The following is a 15,983-nucleotide window of genomic DNA, read 5'->3' on the forward strand; positions in this document are numbered from 1 at the left end:
AGAGGAGATGCCTTTGGAAGCTAGATATGTCAGACAGATGGCTTTCTGAACTAATGTGGAGACATGATGGTCTACATATAAGGAATTATGGACTAGAGTGCCCAGATCCCTTATGACAGTGTCTGGAGGGGTGTGCCACCTATATGGTATGTGGAAATGCGTTATTAATCAAAATGTGCTATACTACATTTTTTCCTCATTTAATTTGAGACCATTGTCCTTGTACAAGTTATTAACATGATCTAACCTCTGTTGGAGCAGTTGTGAGTCAGTGGAAGATTGAACAAGAACAACCAATTTACACTCATTTGCACACTTAGATAACCACAGCTCAGGAGTGCTGCGCTGAAGCTCTGAAAGATAGATGCCAGAGAGGACAGGGCCCAATAATCAGCCTTGTTGTATATCACTGGTAATATTTTTGCTTTCAGAAGTGACACCTGTGAATATAACCATATGGGTTTTGTTGGACAACTATTTAACTATCCACACTACAGCATAATAATCCATATTTTAGTTTTACAGGCCTGTCAGTAATGTCTTCATGTGGAATTGTATCCAATGCCTTGGTCATGTTCAGATATGGTGTCTGTATGTATAACCACTATCCACTACTTAAGTGACTTTTTAAAAATAAATTATTGAGGTTAAAGAGGCAGTACCTTTGGAGGTGCTCAATATCTAGCTATGAAGTGGCAATTAACCTCGATTAGAGTTGTTTGCATGTCTAGAAGTTCAAATTTGGTGTCCAAGGGAAGTGTCAGGAGATAATGATAGCCTTCATTAATACCAATACTTTTGCACACCTGCCAGTAGATCTGAGGCTGTAATGGTCAGTAAACCCAGAAACTGAGGGAGTGCTTACATTGACTTGAATCTGTGTCTCTGTAACTACACATATATGAATGTGTTCAAGTTGCTGGACTGCCACAACTTTGGTCATATTTTTATTAAGACTCCTGGAGCTGACTACAGCCAATTTAATGTGCTCCAAATTATAATTTGCCAAGTTGGAATAACACATTTAGATATAATACTCCCACAAGTGGTTGTCTGATATCACTATCAGTTTTACAATTTATGTTTCAAAGTTGGTTTGTAGCTTTTTAGTATATGGCTACTTATCGGCCCTATCAGAGATGATAAACAGTGCAAGAAACAAAGTCTAGTTTCAGTAGAAGGTAGACTATCAACAGAATCCATATAAACCAGTAAAGACATTTGCTATCTACTCAGTTATGCTTTCCATATTTATACATTTGTAGTTGAGGATTTAGACAATTTTTTAAATCTGAAGCTTAAAATATGATACATATTAATAACAGTGGCGATTTTTATAAGTAATTGCATTGCAGTCATTGTGCCCCTGCTTGTGGCATTAATCCAAAGTGCTACTACTTTATTGCGTTTAACACCTCTTGCAGTTTGTCCATCTCCTCAAGTAAATGACATGGCCCTTAGTTAGCTTAAAATGTAAACAGAGAATCTGTGTTGTAAAATTAATTACTTATTATTCACTACTTTCTACACTGTAGTTCTCTAGCAGTCACTGGTAGTGGATTTATGCACAACCCCTTATGCAACATAGAATGGTTTAACATTGCTTGCATTAGGGTGGATTTTCTAATGAGCGCCACTGTATTGCTCACTATAGCCAATATCCATATTGGATTCAGGAAAAGAACCATTCATAAAACTTGTCTCAGAAATGAATAGTTCTTTTTTACGTGATTTTAGCCATTCAGAAATTATTATTTTGAGAATATAAATTTGATAATATACTAACAGAGAAATGTGTGAATACTTTATGCCAACTCTGTGTACCTTGCGTTTTGGACGTTTTTGCTCCCCACAGCTTACCATTAGCTGATCCCAGAGCCTCTGCTCTTCCATGGAGTCTTCCAAATCTTATGTAACCTTGTCCAGATGATCTCCAACACGTCTGAGGCTGGTGAGGAAATCAAGGAACCTGAGTCAGGGTCATACTGCTGCCAAAGAGTTCTCTTCCTATTCTCCCTACCCCTAATATGCCCAGAAATGTCTTAGGTGTGGGTCATGCAGGGGAGTTAGCACTACTCTGTCCTTTACTTCCATAATGAATTTAGCATTGCTGCCACTGTCAGGGAAACCCATGTAATTATTGTCTCTTTAATATCCATCAAGGAGATCAGTAGTGCCAGTATGTCTCAACTGAGCCCCTCCTCTCCCAGGATCAGGTTCGCCATTTTCCCTGTCTGAGACATCAAGCGCCTGAGCTGCTACTTGTACCTGGGTCATCTGGGTCATAATCAGTGTTGTATTGCTCTGTACAGGCTGCCTGCATGTTTTTTTTTTTTTTTTTTTTTTGGAAGATGGTGTCCTGTTTGCTTCTTGTATTTCAGTGCCTCCTTCTCTGCTTCATTTATTCTAGACAATTAAGCTGTTTTAGTCACCTTATACATATATATTATCGGATGTGGATTGCTTTAGTTGCCCTCATCTGAACCTCTGTTTATATGCTTGCAAAGATGAGCTCTTCAGAAGTGCACATGATACTCAGGTTGGGGTCTCACAGTGCTCCTCTCAAATGCCTCTGATTTTCAGGAACTCTCCTTATTGTGGCTCTAAAGATTGATTTTCTTCTGCCAAAACTGGTGAATTTGGGGGTAAAAGTGGTGAGTTGCATAATAATAATAATACATTCAAACTCATTTTACTTCAGAAAATGCATTTAAATTCAAATTCTCTTCAGCTGTTAACTGTTAAAACGAATAATGGCAATAATTAAAATATGTGCCTGATCAGCTTTGTCCCTGAAGAAGTTGATATGTAGTCACACAGATGGTAAACAGTCCAGAGTGTTCCTTACTACCTGTGCTTTCCAGTTAAGCCAAAGATAAAGGAATTGCCACAGACCCCTGGAACAACAGATAAAGACATATATTCACTTAATATGTTACAAGTAATATCTGATATCCTTTATGCACATTGCTTACATTTAAGTGATATTTGTGGGATCATGACAGCTTCTGGCAACAAAATTCTGTGAGCTGAGAGTATACTTCTCAACTTTCAAAACCACAGCAGGGGACCATCAAAAATAATAGCAAAGGGTTCAAGATCATAGTACTCAATATGCAAATGCCTAAAGTCATGCCCTTGGAAAGTGTACATTTGCTCTCTTGACAGGTACTGAGCATATCATTTACCTTCCAGCTGGAGAAGTGCATGTGAAAACTGTATGCACTGTAGAAAACTAACAGCCTGAGTTGATCACTGTATCTTACTAATATATAGCCACTAATGCAGGGAATTTATTAGCTTTGTGTTCAGGTTTGTACATGATCATGGGCCATGGTTTGTTTTCATCCAGAACAGTACCCACATACAGTGATGAATTTTATTTTTACTAAGTAAACTCTGGTAGGGTGCCAGCACACAGTCATCATAATGGTGGTGTCTACTTTGCTGCCTGGTACGATCTAATGCTAGGCTTTATCTGCATTTTTCAAACTTGGCTATGCCATTCATTTTTAAATTTACCACTCCTTGGGCAAACAGACTCTCTTTATTCTTGGCATATTTAATTTAAAGTAGTTGGCCCAGAAGTGCTGTCTGCTAGGTACATTATTTTCCCTTTATTCTGGCTTTCTGGAATGATACTAGTACTGTATTTCCAGCACAGCATTTTGTTTTTTGCCACAGATGTAATTTCTGACCCTTTGTGGTACCTAACATTGGAAAAAGAGTTTTTCATAATCAGAGATTTTTTTTCTATACCACGCTCAGTGTTTTACTAAAGGAATCTGTAATGCACTGAGTAAAATCCCACTTCTGCAGTAGTAGAGTACCAGTGATGCATTCAGAGTATCTCATATCTGTTTATGAATCTTTATACATTTAGGAGGATTCTAGGCATGGGTCTTCACCCCGGCTGTTCTATAAACCTTCTGTGACTTTTTTATTGCTCTCTCCTTTTACTCAGGCTTTTGTTTTTAAAAGCTAGGTAGGAAGACATACCACCTCTGCGTATCCTAAAACTAAGTGCCTGTATGTGTCAAGGAAGCTGTGTAGATAAGTATTTTTGGAGGACTTTTGTTTTCCTATTTTAAAGATGAAGCACATCTGATGCAGTTTCATACTTTAATTTACCTTATTTCTGAATTATTACATTTTATTTAAGACACTTTAATCACGATATCCCTTATTGCTTTATCACACAGAATAGCTCAGTCAGTTACTCATCAGAACTGTTGTTAGTCATTATATCAGCCATATAAATTATATTTTCTTGGCTTTTGAGAGCAGGTATGGGTTTATGTAGAAAGATACCAAAATCTGTATTTGAGTTTAGACACTCAAAAAGACACCTGTTGCAGGAAAAATATGCTTTGGCTTTGTGTAGTTTGGCTTTTACCATTTCTCAAGTCACGACCCATCATTTATAATGCAAAGATGGTTTGGAAACTGGACAGCAGTTATGTCCTTGGCACGATATAACCCATACAGCTTAAGCCTTTTACTTGGGAAGAATAAAAGAGCTTTATCTAAATTTCTGCTAATAAAGTTCAGTACTAGCCTTTTCAAATAAGCTTGTTGAGCTTGTTATTTTATTGTTGAGCGCAATCACACAGTAGGCCGAAGACATACTTTATATATAACTGTCAGAAACCTTCATCAATTTTGAGTTTTTTTGTACTTGTTCAGTTTTGCAATTTAAAAATGAAAGTGCACTGAAGGTAATATTGTGATACGTAGTTCACATGTGATTGAATAATCACAAAGTATAAGCAAAAAAGCTTGTCTAATTAACCATATAGTTCTGTTAGCCTCCACAAAAAAGTTGTAAATATCTGACTTGTTTATGTCTTGCAAACAAATGTTCTGGTAATTTACTATGAATTATCTTTTCAGCTTATACAAAACGGCATAAACCTTTGATGTCAGAAAACATCAATCTAAATTTCTTATAACATGATATGAGGGTATCACATGAGTATATTTAATGATAAAGCTGATTATTTTCCATTGATAATGTCTTGGTCGAACATATCAAACTGTTATACAAAATAATGAGAAGTGGACTTCCTTATGCTGCATAACAAATTAGCTAATAATATCTCAGGTAGTAGGGCAATAAATAAATAAATCAAATCAAATGAATATAAAAAGTATTTGTTCCTTTTCTGTTAAAATAGATGTGTAACTATGACATTGATAGGATTTGCAATGCAAAGTGTGGTCTTATTTGGCCATGGTATTGTTAACATTGCACTTACTGTGTTCATATTTGTACACATGTGCCAAGATATATGCATATTCTTCATTTTCTACGCTTTCCTGATATGTATGTTTTTTACTGTGATGTTGTAGAGCTTGGAACATATGGAAAACTAAAATATTATGACACAATGACAGAAGAAGGTAAGATGAATTGCGTATGATCAGCTTTTGCTCCATTCTACATTTCAGTTGCATTTTTCATTTGCAACCTTTGTGCTAGTTGTTTTATTTTATGTTTTTCTTGCAATTCCTCATGCGTGCATGACTTGTCTGCATGTAACGTGCAACACGATGAGCTTGCTGTAAGCATGAACAGCTATTTATTTCATTGTAATAATATACAGAACTGAAGTTAAAGGGATAGATGGAAGTGCAACTTATATGCTGACAGCATGTATATGTTCTTGAGTAAAGTAGCACTGTGTTATTTTAATATCTTTCTGCAGTATAGCCTATTAGATGTTTATCAGTTGTAGGATAATGTAGGTAAATGTTGATTATCTAATATATTTCTTATAAATATGTAATTTTTTTAAACGATGGCCGATTGTGGTATTTGCATATTACAACTGAAGTGGAGCAGTAAATTACAGAAATAACATTTACATTATATGTATGTCTTTCAAATACTGAAAGCCTGAATGTCACATCGGTTTTATTCAGCTAATAAAATCAAATTATCAAGAGATGAGTTCATCAGCTTTACTGATAGAAAGTTAATATGTTATATTCTTTAAACCTTCCATGTGGGCAGCTTTGACCCTCTGAGCAATACAGACTGTCTCCAACATTCTGGGTGCAGGATAGGTGTGAAGTTTTTTTTTTTTGTTTATTTTTTTGTTTTTTTATCAAACAGATTTATTGGTTTGGTTCTTTAACAATGCATTCAATAACAGTAGTCCTATTTCTATTTCTTTTATATAAATTTTGCATTTATCAATGTGAAGTACATGGAGTTATTTATATTAATATCCTCTAATCCCATGATAAAGCTATTTATAGCCTACAACATGAAAAAAAGGTCAGGACTATAGATTTTACTTTATTTTAAATAGCAGATTAAGGTAAACCATACAAAATCTTAACCATACATGTCTTTAAAGTGTATTTTTTTGGCTGATTGCCTACTTCACTTTTCAATCAACCACAATCCAACAATAAAGCTTAGCTAACCAAACTTAGCTAGGGAACTTTTACAGTTTACCCTGAAGCTTTGAGTTTTGTGACAACTGAGGTTATTTTGTTAGTTTAGGTGGTTATAGGGGAATTGCCTCAGTGGAAATAACTTTGTTTACTTACAGAAGATATGCGGTGGTGGTGCTGCTGTAGCGTTGTCACCTCACAGTAAGACGTTGTCCTGTTCAATTATCTGCTAGAGCGTCTTCTGTGTGGAGACATGCATGAATGGGCATACCTTCATTGAAGGTTGTGCGTCAGGGCCGGCAATTCAGCACGTAAAAATCTACTGCCAATCATTAGTGGACCGGAGTTCCACTGTGGCGACCCCTAACCGGGAAATGCCGAAAGACCATTACAACAACAACTTACAGAAGATATGAAACTATTATCTTATCTGAACTAGGTATGTGACTTGCTTACAACTCAAAAATGTTTGTCTCTTACCCAGTTTATTTACTGTCCCGTCAGTCAGAGGATGTGATGGTTTTCTGCATTTGGAAACACCATGGGAATACCTTTCTTCCCAGTATATAAAATATGTTCACTATCTCTACTGTATTGATTGCATTTAATTTATTTATTTTTACATTTGTTAACTAGACCCCAGCCAAATAATTAATGATACATTAACAGTATGTGGTTCCAATACATACACAAGAATATGAGAATAGGCATTAACCTTAGGTATTTACAATCCATGACTGGATTTGAAAATATGAGATAGTCAGAATATTGACCTGTGAAGATGTAACACACTGTGTACAGTGATATAACAGGCTCTAGTTATGTTGTTACAAAAATATAATGTTCTTGCCAGGGCTGGGGTGTCATTTTGGAGGTCAATGCAGTTGTCTGGTGGGGCTAAATGACACAGCTTCACTTAATAAGCTGGGACAATCTGATAGATCCTATTGAAAATGAAGAAGAAAATGCTGTTGGATCTGGAGCTCAGTAATGTGGAAGTCCACCTCAGGCAACCACAACCAGACAAACCTATTTAGAACTTAGAAATAAGGGGAAAAAACAGATTAGGATAGACAAACAAAATCACTACCTAACCCTACAAAATAAATATAGAAACAACCCACAGAAGTTATAGACTGCAGTGAACAATATTCTCCAACCTGGAAAAATCACCACACCTCAACCAAACATGGAAGGTACCAACCTTGACATAGCATCTAACTTCAACAACTATTTTACCTCCTCCATACTTCAACTTACAAATGACACAAACCCCACCATTCCCCCACCACCCATCCATACCAAAACAAGTACTACCCCCTTCTCACTTAAACCAGTAACTACATCAACCATCCAAAAACTACTAAACAAACTCAAACCAACCACTTTTGCTACCGACAACCTCCCAACTGAATTCCTCCAGCTTGTATCTCGGGCCATAGCCTACCCTATCTCAATACTAATAAATAGATCCATCAATGAACACCAAGTTCCATCCCTATGGAAAACCTCATACATAATCCCCCTCCACAAGGGTGGCCCATCCACTGACATATCCAGCTACTGCCCCATCGCAATCCTTTCATCCCTTTCAAAAATCCTAGAAAGATGTATCCATCACCAATTCCTCTCCCACTTACTCACTAACAACCAACTCTCCCAAACCTAACACTAATTTTGACCTGGCCATAGCACCACCACTCTTCTCATTAACTTTAGCAATGTCATAAACACATACAGAAACCAAGGGAAACTTGTCTCTGTCACCTTCCTAGATCTATCGAAAGCATTTGACACAGTCTCCCACAATAAACTACTATCCAACCTCTCTGAAATCACACTTGATAATTCAACAGTACAATGGTTCTGTAGCTACCTAGGCAACAGCTTCCAATTTGTTAAATGGCAAAATTCCCTATCCCCCCACTCTCAGTCAAATGTGGTGTACCACAAGGTTCCATACTTGGCCCTCCTCTTATTCAATATCTTTACAAACCAATGCCACCTAGCAACCACAAAAGCCGACATTATCCAATATGCGGATGACACTAACCTCATCTGCTTCACACCCAACATCCAACTGCTACAAGCCCAAGAATCCTTCTCTGAAGTAGAAAGCTGGCTAAACAATTCTCAGCTAATACTCAACCACAAAAAACACAGCTAATACTATTCAGCCCAACAAAGACTATAGACACCACCTTCTCCATCCTCTCAGCCAGTAACACCCCCATACCTCCTGTCCCCAAAGGCAAACTACTAGGAATTACAATTGACCACCAACTTAAATACAATAAACACATCACCCTAACTATCTCCAAAGTCCATAAAAAGCTAGGCTGTCTCTATCGCAGTAACAAATTTCTAACCCCAGAATCCAGAACTACCATAGCCAAAACTCACCTCCTATCAACCCTACTTTATGTAGCCCCAGTATTAACAAATCTCAATAAGACCAACCTTAACAAACTATCTAATGCTACAACAAAATAGCTAGGTTTTCAACCAGTGCTAAATCACGCCCACACCACTGTCAAGCCCCTCATAAGTTACACTTGTTAGAATTTCCAAACCTACTTCACTACCACCAACTCTGCCTATCCCATCAGATATTGTATCACTCAGACAAAACCCCTGCCCTAACAGGCCTACTAAACTTCCACAGCACTAACAGAGAACTTCGATCCAGTAACAAAGCCCTAGTAAAAGTCATTCCATGTAAAAACTGCTCAGGAGAATATCTATTCCCTTATGAAATTGCAAAATTATGGAACACCCTACCCCCAAAACTTAGGCTACAAACCCACACTGCTACTTTTAAAAATCACACTTCCAAGGATACAATCTATGTAATTGTAGTGACCCTCCCTGAACCCACCTCCTAACACAGCCTACTACCCCAGACCCCCTTACTAGTCACATTTCCACAGTCTTATACTACACCCCTAAGTAGATAGAACACAATGTAAATACCTAGTACAATCTCTCTATTACGTCGATTGTATATATACTATACTTATGCTTAGCTACTATGTTTTTGAGAGGAATTTTCTGCTAACAACTTGTCAAACTCTTTTAACATTGGTAATTCTTAAAGGTATTGTTATGCAGTGTTAAACCTTGTTAACTTTTTTACTTTTAATCTTCTGATAACTTCTCAAACTCTCTAAACTATTGTTATTTCTTTAACTATTGTTAGCATTCTCAAACCTTTGTAACTATTGTTATTTAATTACTCTGTAATCTGTGGAGCTTTTCTCCCCAGGACTCCGATGAAAAAGAAAACCTGGTGTCCATTCGGACAATCCTGGTAAATAAATGTCAAATAAAAATAAATAAAATAAATCTTCATTATTTTGCTCTCATTACTCATATGTAGTTAAGTTATATAGTAGACTTTTTTCATGCATAAGCTGTATGGATCTGATATAAGCATCCAAAGTTATTTCATGTCATAGCCCTCTGTTTGTTACCCTGGGTGCATGTAATGTCTAGCTTCTTAGCTTATAATATCTTAAGTCAGTCCTCCCCTTAACCCTCTTGTGATAGTACCTCCCCTCATATAGCATCTCAATTTAACTCTTACTTCATCGATAGCATCGCTTCCATCACTAACAATTTCTTTCCATCACCCTCTACTTTCGCTCAGTTTCCTATTACCTGCCACTCCACATTTTCCCTTCAACCAGTTCTCACTTCCTTCATCAAATCCCTTTTGTGCATGCTCAAGCCCATGTTCCCCCTCTGCAGACACTCTTATTAATGAATTCTTAAAAATACCCAGTCTCCATAATCATTAATAGATATATCATGGAAGCTTATGTCCCCTCCCGGTAGAAAAAATAATTTATCCTTCCCCTCCACAAAGGTGACACCTCCACAGAAATTTCTAACTTTAGTCCAGTTGCTATTCTTTCACCTCTATAAAAACTTCTAGAAAAAATATCCATAAACAACTTCTTCAATACCTACTTGGCAACAGTCTTCTCTCTCCCACCCAACATGGATTCAGACCAGCACACAGCACTGTCACTGCTCTACTACCCTTTACTGACACTGTTAACAAAGCTTGTGACTCAGGAAACTTTGTCTCTTCTCTGTTCTTAGATCTGTCCAAAGCCTTTGATAATGCCTCCCACCCCAAATTCTTATCTCAACTATCTCTTCTGGGCTTAACCAAAACATCCTTACAATGGTTCACTAGCTAGCTCTCTAATATATATCAATCTGTTAAATGGAGCTCTAACCTCTCTTCTTACTTACCAATCAGCACTGGGGTACCCCAAGGCTCAATACTAGGTCCAACCCTCTTCAACATTTTTATTAACCATCTTAATACTGGCACCAAACAAGCCACCCTAATTCAATATGCCAACGACTCCACATTAATCTGCTCCACCAGGAATCTCATCTACAGAGCTTAACTCAAGAAGCATTCAGTTCCATTGAGTCTTGGCTCACCAACAACCATCTAATACTTAACCCCCAAAAAACTAAAATTCTACTATTTTTACCAAAAAAATTTCTCCAGATACTTCTAGCTTTGCTATTACTTCTCTGAACAATACTTCAGTTGATGTGGTTTCACACACAAAACTGTTAGGTGTGACTATCAACAGCAGTCATAAGTTTGACCTGCATGTAGGTTCATATGTTCATAGGTTTTTACTAGGCTAATGACCACAAGGGCTTTTTTAAGCCTAGCCATGCATCCTAAATCTCTGACATGTTCTAATAACCTTTGATAAGTGTAAACAGGGGTTTGGGAGATGAACCATTTACAGGTTACCTGTGTCCAATAGAGACATAGGTGCCAAACCAGGGATGAATTTCCAGTTTCCCATCCAGTTGTCCAAGTTGCACTTGAATTGGATTAGGGAGGAACTCTGCTTCACATGGATGAGGAGCCTGTTGCATAGAAGCAGTTGTTTCTGGGATACATACCCATCTGTTCCGCAGGTCTTATTTATATCACAGGCAAGATTTAAGTCTTTAGAATGGGTAATTCTGCTGCTGTTTGTTTTGTCGCTATGCAGGAGGTCCATCAGAGTGGGGTCTGAAAATGCCCTGTATGCCAGGCATAGATCTCTCCTCAAATGCCTGTAGGATACAGAATACAGGGATAGGGCCTTGAGGCGGTCTACATAGGACATTTTACTTATGCCCTGTATTATTTTAGTAAGGAACCTCTGTGGACATTCCAGTTGTTGGATATGCCTGGTTAGGTACATACCAAAGGGGGTATTGTACCCATTGATAGGTCTGATGAATGCCAAATACAGTGGAACAATAACTTCCTTGGACTTAGATGCCATACCTTTATTTATTGGTTGTGCAGTATAGAATGATTTCCTCACCACTGCAGGCACATGATGGGCAGAGGCTAGATTACTTTCTATGTGTGTCCCTAAGCCCCTGACTACTGGATCAACTCTAAGGGCTGTGTTGTCAATATGATAGTTACCAGGGATGGATGACTTCCCAAAGGATACTATTATGCATTTCTTGGCATTTAGTTTTAGTCCATGGCTCCGACACCAGATGTTTGTCTGTGCCAGCCCCTCTTGGAGAATGTTTGTGTCAGTGTGAGATTCAGTGACAGCTCCTAATTTGCAATTATCTGCAAATTTAGTCAGCCAGAGACCACTGACATTGGTCTTTACTTCTGAGAAGTAAATGCCAAAAAGGAGCATCCAAAGACTGATCCCTGAGGGATGACTCCACTTGTGACTGGCCTCTTTGTGGAGGTGAACTCCCCAATTCTAACTTCCTGGGTCCTGCTATGAGCCAGTTGGCTGTCAACTGGGTGACATATGGGTTTATACCTAAACTCTTGAGTTTGTCAACAATGCCTGAGTATGGTATTGTGTCAAATTCCTTGGCCAGGTCAAGGTAGACAGTTTGAACAATTTTGCCCTCATCCATTGCTTTGGTGACCTTCTCAAAGAAGTCCACCAGGCTGAGTAGGCATGATCTGCCCTTGACGAAACCAAACTGGATTAGGTCCAGTATCTGGAGGTTTACTATATATCTATTGATCATCTCCATGATAATTCTTTCCATGGCTTTACATATAAGACTAGTGAGACTTAGGGGTCTGTAGTTTCCAGGGTCTGTAGATGACCCACCTTTGTGCAGAGGGATGACTGCTGCTTTTCTCCATTCATGAGGCATGAAACCTGTTTGGAGGATACAGTTAAATAGTAATTCCAGAGCCCTGATAGGTCAAGTTTTATGATATTTAGAAGGTATCCTTGGGTATTGTCTGGGCCCATTGATGCAGTGTTCTTGGTCTTAGAGAGAGCATTAAGGACCTTTTCCCTAGTGATAGTAGGGGGAGTTATATTCAATGATATTTCCAGAGGGAAGTTTAAGGGGGAGAGAGTGGTAAAGTTGTAGCTGAATTTATCAGACAGGAGGCTTGCTTTGTCTTCTGTTTCAGTATAGGTAACTCCATTTACAATGAGCTCTGCACACAATTGTGTATTGCCTTTGAGGTTGCAAACATAGCTAAAGAATGCTTTGTGGTTGTCCTTGGCCTGGGAGGCCAAACTTACCTCAAATTTGGCTTTAGTAGTCTTTATTTATCCTCTGAGTTGTTTGTTTAGTTTGATGAGAGTGCTTTTATCCTGCTGGGTGCTGCACCTCCTAATTTTTGCCATGATTTTCTTCCTCCTGTTATACAGCCAATTGATTTTGTGATTCCACCAGGGTGGTTTGTTTTTGAGTTAGTTCTGTACTTCTTTCTGGTGGGTACAGATGCCTCAATGCAACTATTAACATGCTTGTACAGGGTTTCTGTGAACAGTTTTGCATGGGCAGCAGTGTTCTCAGGGTTTATGGAGGTTTGAAATTTTGCCAGGTTCTCACTTAATAGCAGGATGTTAGCCTTAAAGTAGTTCCTGAATATTCTAGGTTTAGCTGGGGGTTCAGGTTTTATTTTTACTTCAAAGGAGACCATTTTTGGTCTGACCTTACTAGGGAGGGCATTACAGTAGGGTGTGTGCAGCAGTCTCCCATATTAGTGAGGATCAGATCCACTATGGTTACACCCAGATTGGTGTATTGACTATCTGGTCCAGGGATCCAGGGAGTTTGTGTTTACAAAATCCAGGAATCACTGTGCATGTATGTTTGGTGTTGTATAGGATTCCCAGTTAATAGTGGGGTAATTAAAGTCACCCATAAATATGGTATTGGGTTGGATGGTTAGTGTTTCTAATAAATGTAAATACATGGCATGGGTTTCCTGGGTCATAGAGTGGGATGTATAGCTTGCAAGGAAATGGTATTGGATTTTGCCTATGGTGATTTGAACATGGAGCATCTCAAGTGCATTGTCCTGTTTGACCAGCCTTGAAGTAAATTTATCTTTGATGTGAATAGAGACACCTCCACCTTTAGTCCCTGCCTGCGAAGTGGCTGGCCTAAATGTGTGGAAGGCATTATAACCTAGCACTGTTGGTATGGTGTCCATGGCTTTAAACCACTTCTCAGTAACTGCACATAAAACAACAGCAACTAAAAAAAATGATCAAAAACAGGGCACAATGTATAGGGCTAAGAAATTCATCTCCAACTCCGCAAGAATAACCCTTGCCACCACCTATCTCTTACCCTCCCTTCTATATGCTTTACCTATCCTAACCGATCTTCACTCTTCCCTCAAAGCAAAACAGCCAATGTTATAATAAAATAGCTAAATTTGCCTCAGGCCAAGCCCACTTCTTTCACCGTTGCTCTGCTCTCAAATTCCTAAATTGGCTTGAACTACCCCGTCTTCTCACCTTTAATCAACTAACACTAACTCACAAAATACTGTGCAACTCCTCATTTTCACAAACTACATCATCACTACGTGAACACTATATTCCATCTTGTGACCTACGCTCTTCTCACAAGTATCTACTATCTATTTACAAACCTCAAAGATCTAGCAGGATTGTTCTGTACACCTAACCAATAATTGGATCTTCCCATTCTCCACATGATCTCAATACTCTTTTCCGTTCCCTTCTCCCCAATCTTAATAAGACTTCTTCTTGATCTATCCTACGTACCTTCCTGCATTGCCTACTTTCTAGCCTAACCTTTCTACAATTCCTTAACCTTGTAATATTCCTTCTCTCTGTTCTTACACTAACCTTTATCTATACCAGAAATTACAAATGAAATGTATTACCTAAGTCTCTTGCCAGAAGGTGTATATAGCTTTTATGACTTATTACTTATTCTGTAATATATTTTTAATGCATTATTATGTAACGTGTATTAAGAACTCTCTTCTATCTTCTATATAATGTATGTTCAACTTTATTGCTTGCTTTGCATTTGCTTTTTTCTTCTTTTTTTTGTATCTACAAATTGTAATTTATGTTGATTTATAATCCTGTTTAAATTGTACTGTGGAGCTTATCTCCCAGGCTGTCCGCTGAAATGGACTCATACCCAGTTTGACTTTCCTGGAAAACAAATGTCAGATAAATAAATAAATAAAGTAAATAAATAATCATGCACTTTTATAACATCTAGAGTTAGAGACACTGGTCCCAGAGATTTGGGTTAGATAAGAGAAGACAAGTTAACAAGATAGAACCGTTTCCTTAAGACTTTCTCTTAGATATGCTGAAAAGGCATCTTCATCTTCCAAATGGAATTTGGAAGATGTTTATTAGAGCAGTGTCAGAAACAGTCTGTGCACTTACAGGATTACCCGAGGATCCTTACACTTCAGTAGAAAAAAGCTAACAAGAGTCATACTGAGATGTATGCTCACAGGAGACATGCTGAGATATATGTTCACAGGGGACATACTGAGATATATGGTGTGCTGCAGGAGCATATTCAGTCATTGCTCCATAAGAAATCTGAGTTGCAGTTGTAGAAGCTACTGGTATCAGGCTTAGTGTCCGGAGGCATTTCACAGCCTGACAGCATGTGGTAAACACTGCATTGTATTGCATCGCCAAAACAGAACATCCAGTTACAGGGGAGAGACTATATGGGAGGTATGATACTGGGAGACTTTCAGAGCATATGTGAGGGACTTAAACATGCCCCATTTGATAACATGTAGCACAAGATAGCTCAGTTTCTGGTTATGTTTCCTCTGTAGAGGCTATCAATGGATGAACAGGAGAATTATTTTTGCTCAGGCATCCCTCTATGAAATTCAGGTACATAGTGATAAGCTTGTTATGGTAAAGTAAATCTCCAGGGATAGTTTATTTTCTAGTGGAAGTATATAAACATATGGAGAGGAAGAGGAAGGTGGATTGACTGTTGATGTACAGAGGAGCATGGGAGGATGAATGATTATTATTGTGAAGATAGTTGAAGGCTGCCAGCCTAGCTAGATAGAATTTTGTAGATAATTCTGTCATTTGTAAATAATAACATAAGCCACAACCTTGTTCTTTTAAATATGAAAAGACTGTATTGGATGTTGAACTGAAAAAAGTGTAACAACAGTGCACTCTGCTGTAAGAAAGCTGATAAGTCAAGCATTGTGAAATTTTTGATCTAACACTAGGAGCCGAGATGTCTAGAGGAAGGCATTCTGCCTATTGTTTTGAGTC

The 15,983-nt window shown here is 38.1% G+C and overlaps 1 protein-coding gene across 1 annotated transcript in view; it reads left to right on the forward strand.

Annotated features, from left to right (window-relative positions):
* Positions 1 to 15,983, forward strand: part of SLC24A2 (solute carrier family 24 member 2) — a 2,356,155-nt gene that overhangs the window by 1,422,380 nt on the left and 917,792 nt on the right. The window contains exon 5 of the mRNA XM_044061027.1: positions 5,353 to 5,403. Coding sequence (XP_043916962.1) covers positions 5,353 to 5,403 — 51 coding nt within the window. The remainder of the gene's footprint in view (positions 1 to 5,352; positions 5,404 to 15,983) is intronic.

Source organism: Protopterus annectens, chromosome 2.part0, assembly GCF_019279795.1.
Source record: "Protopterus annectens isolate FY-2018-M chromosome 2.part0, PAN1.0, whole genome shotgun sequence".
Lineage (NCBI taxonomy): Eukaryota > Metazoa > Chordata > Ceratodontiformes > Protopteridae > Protopterus > Protopterus annectens.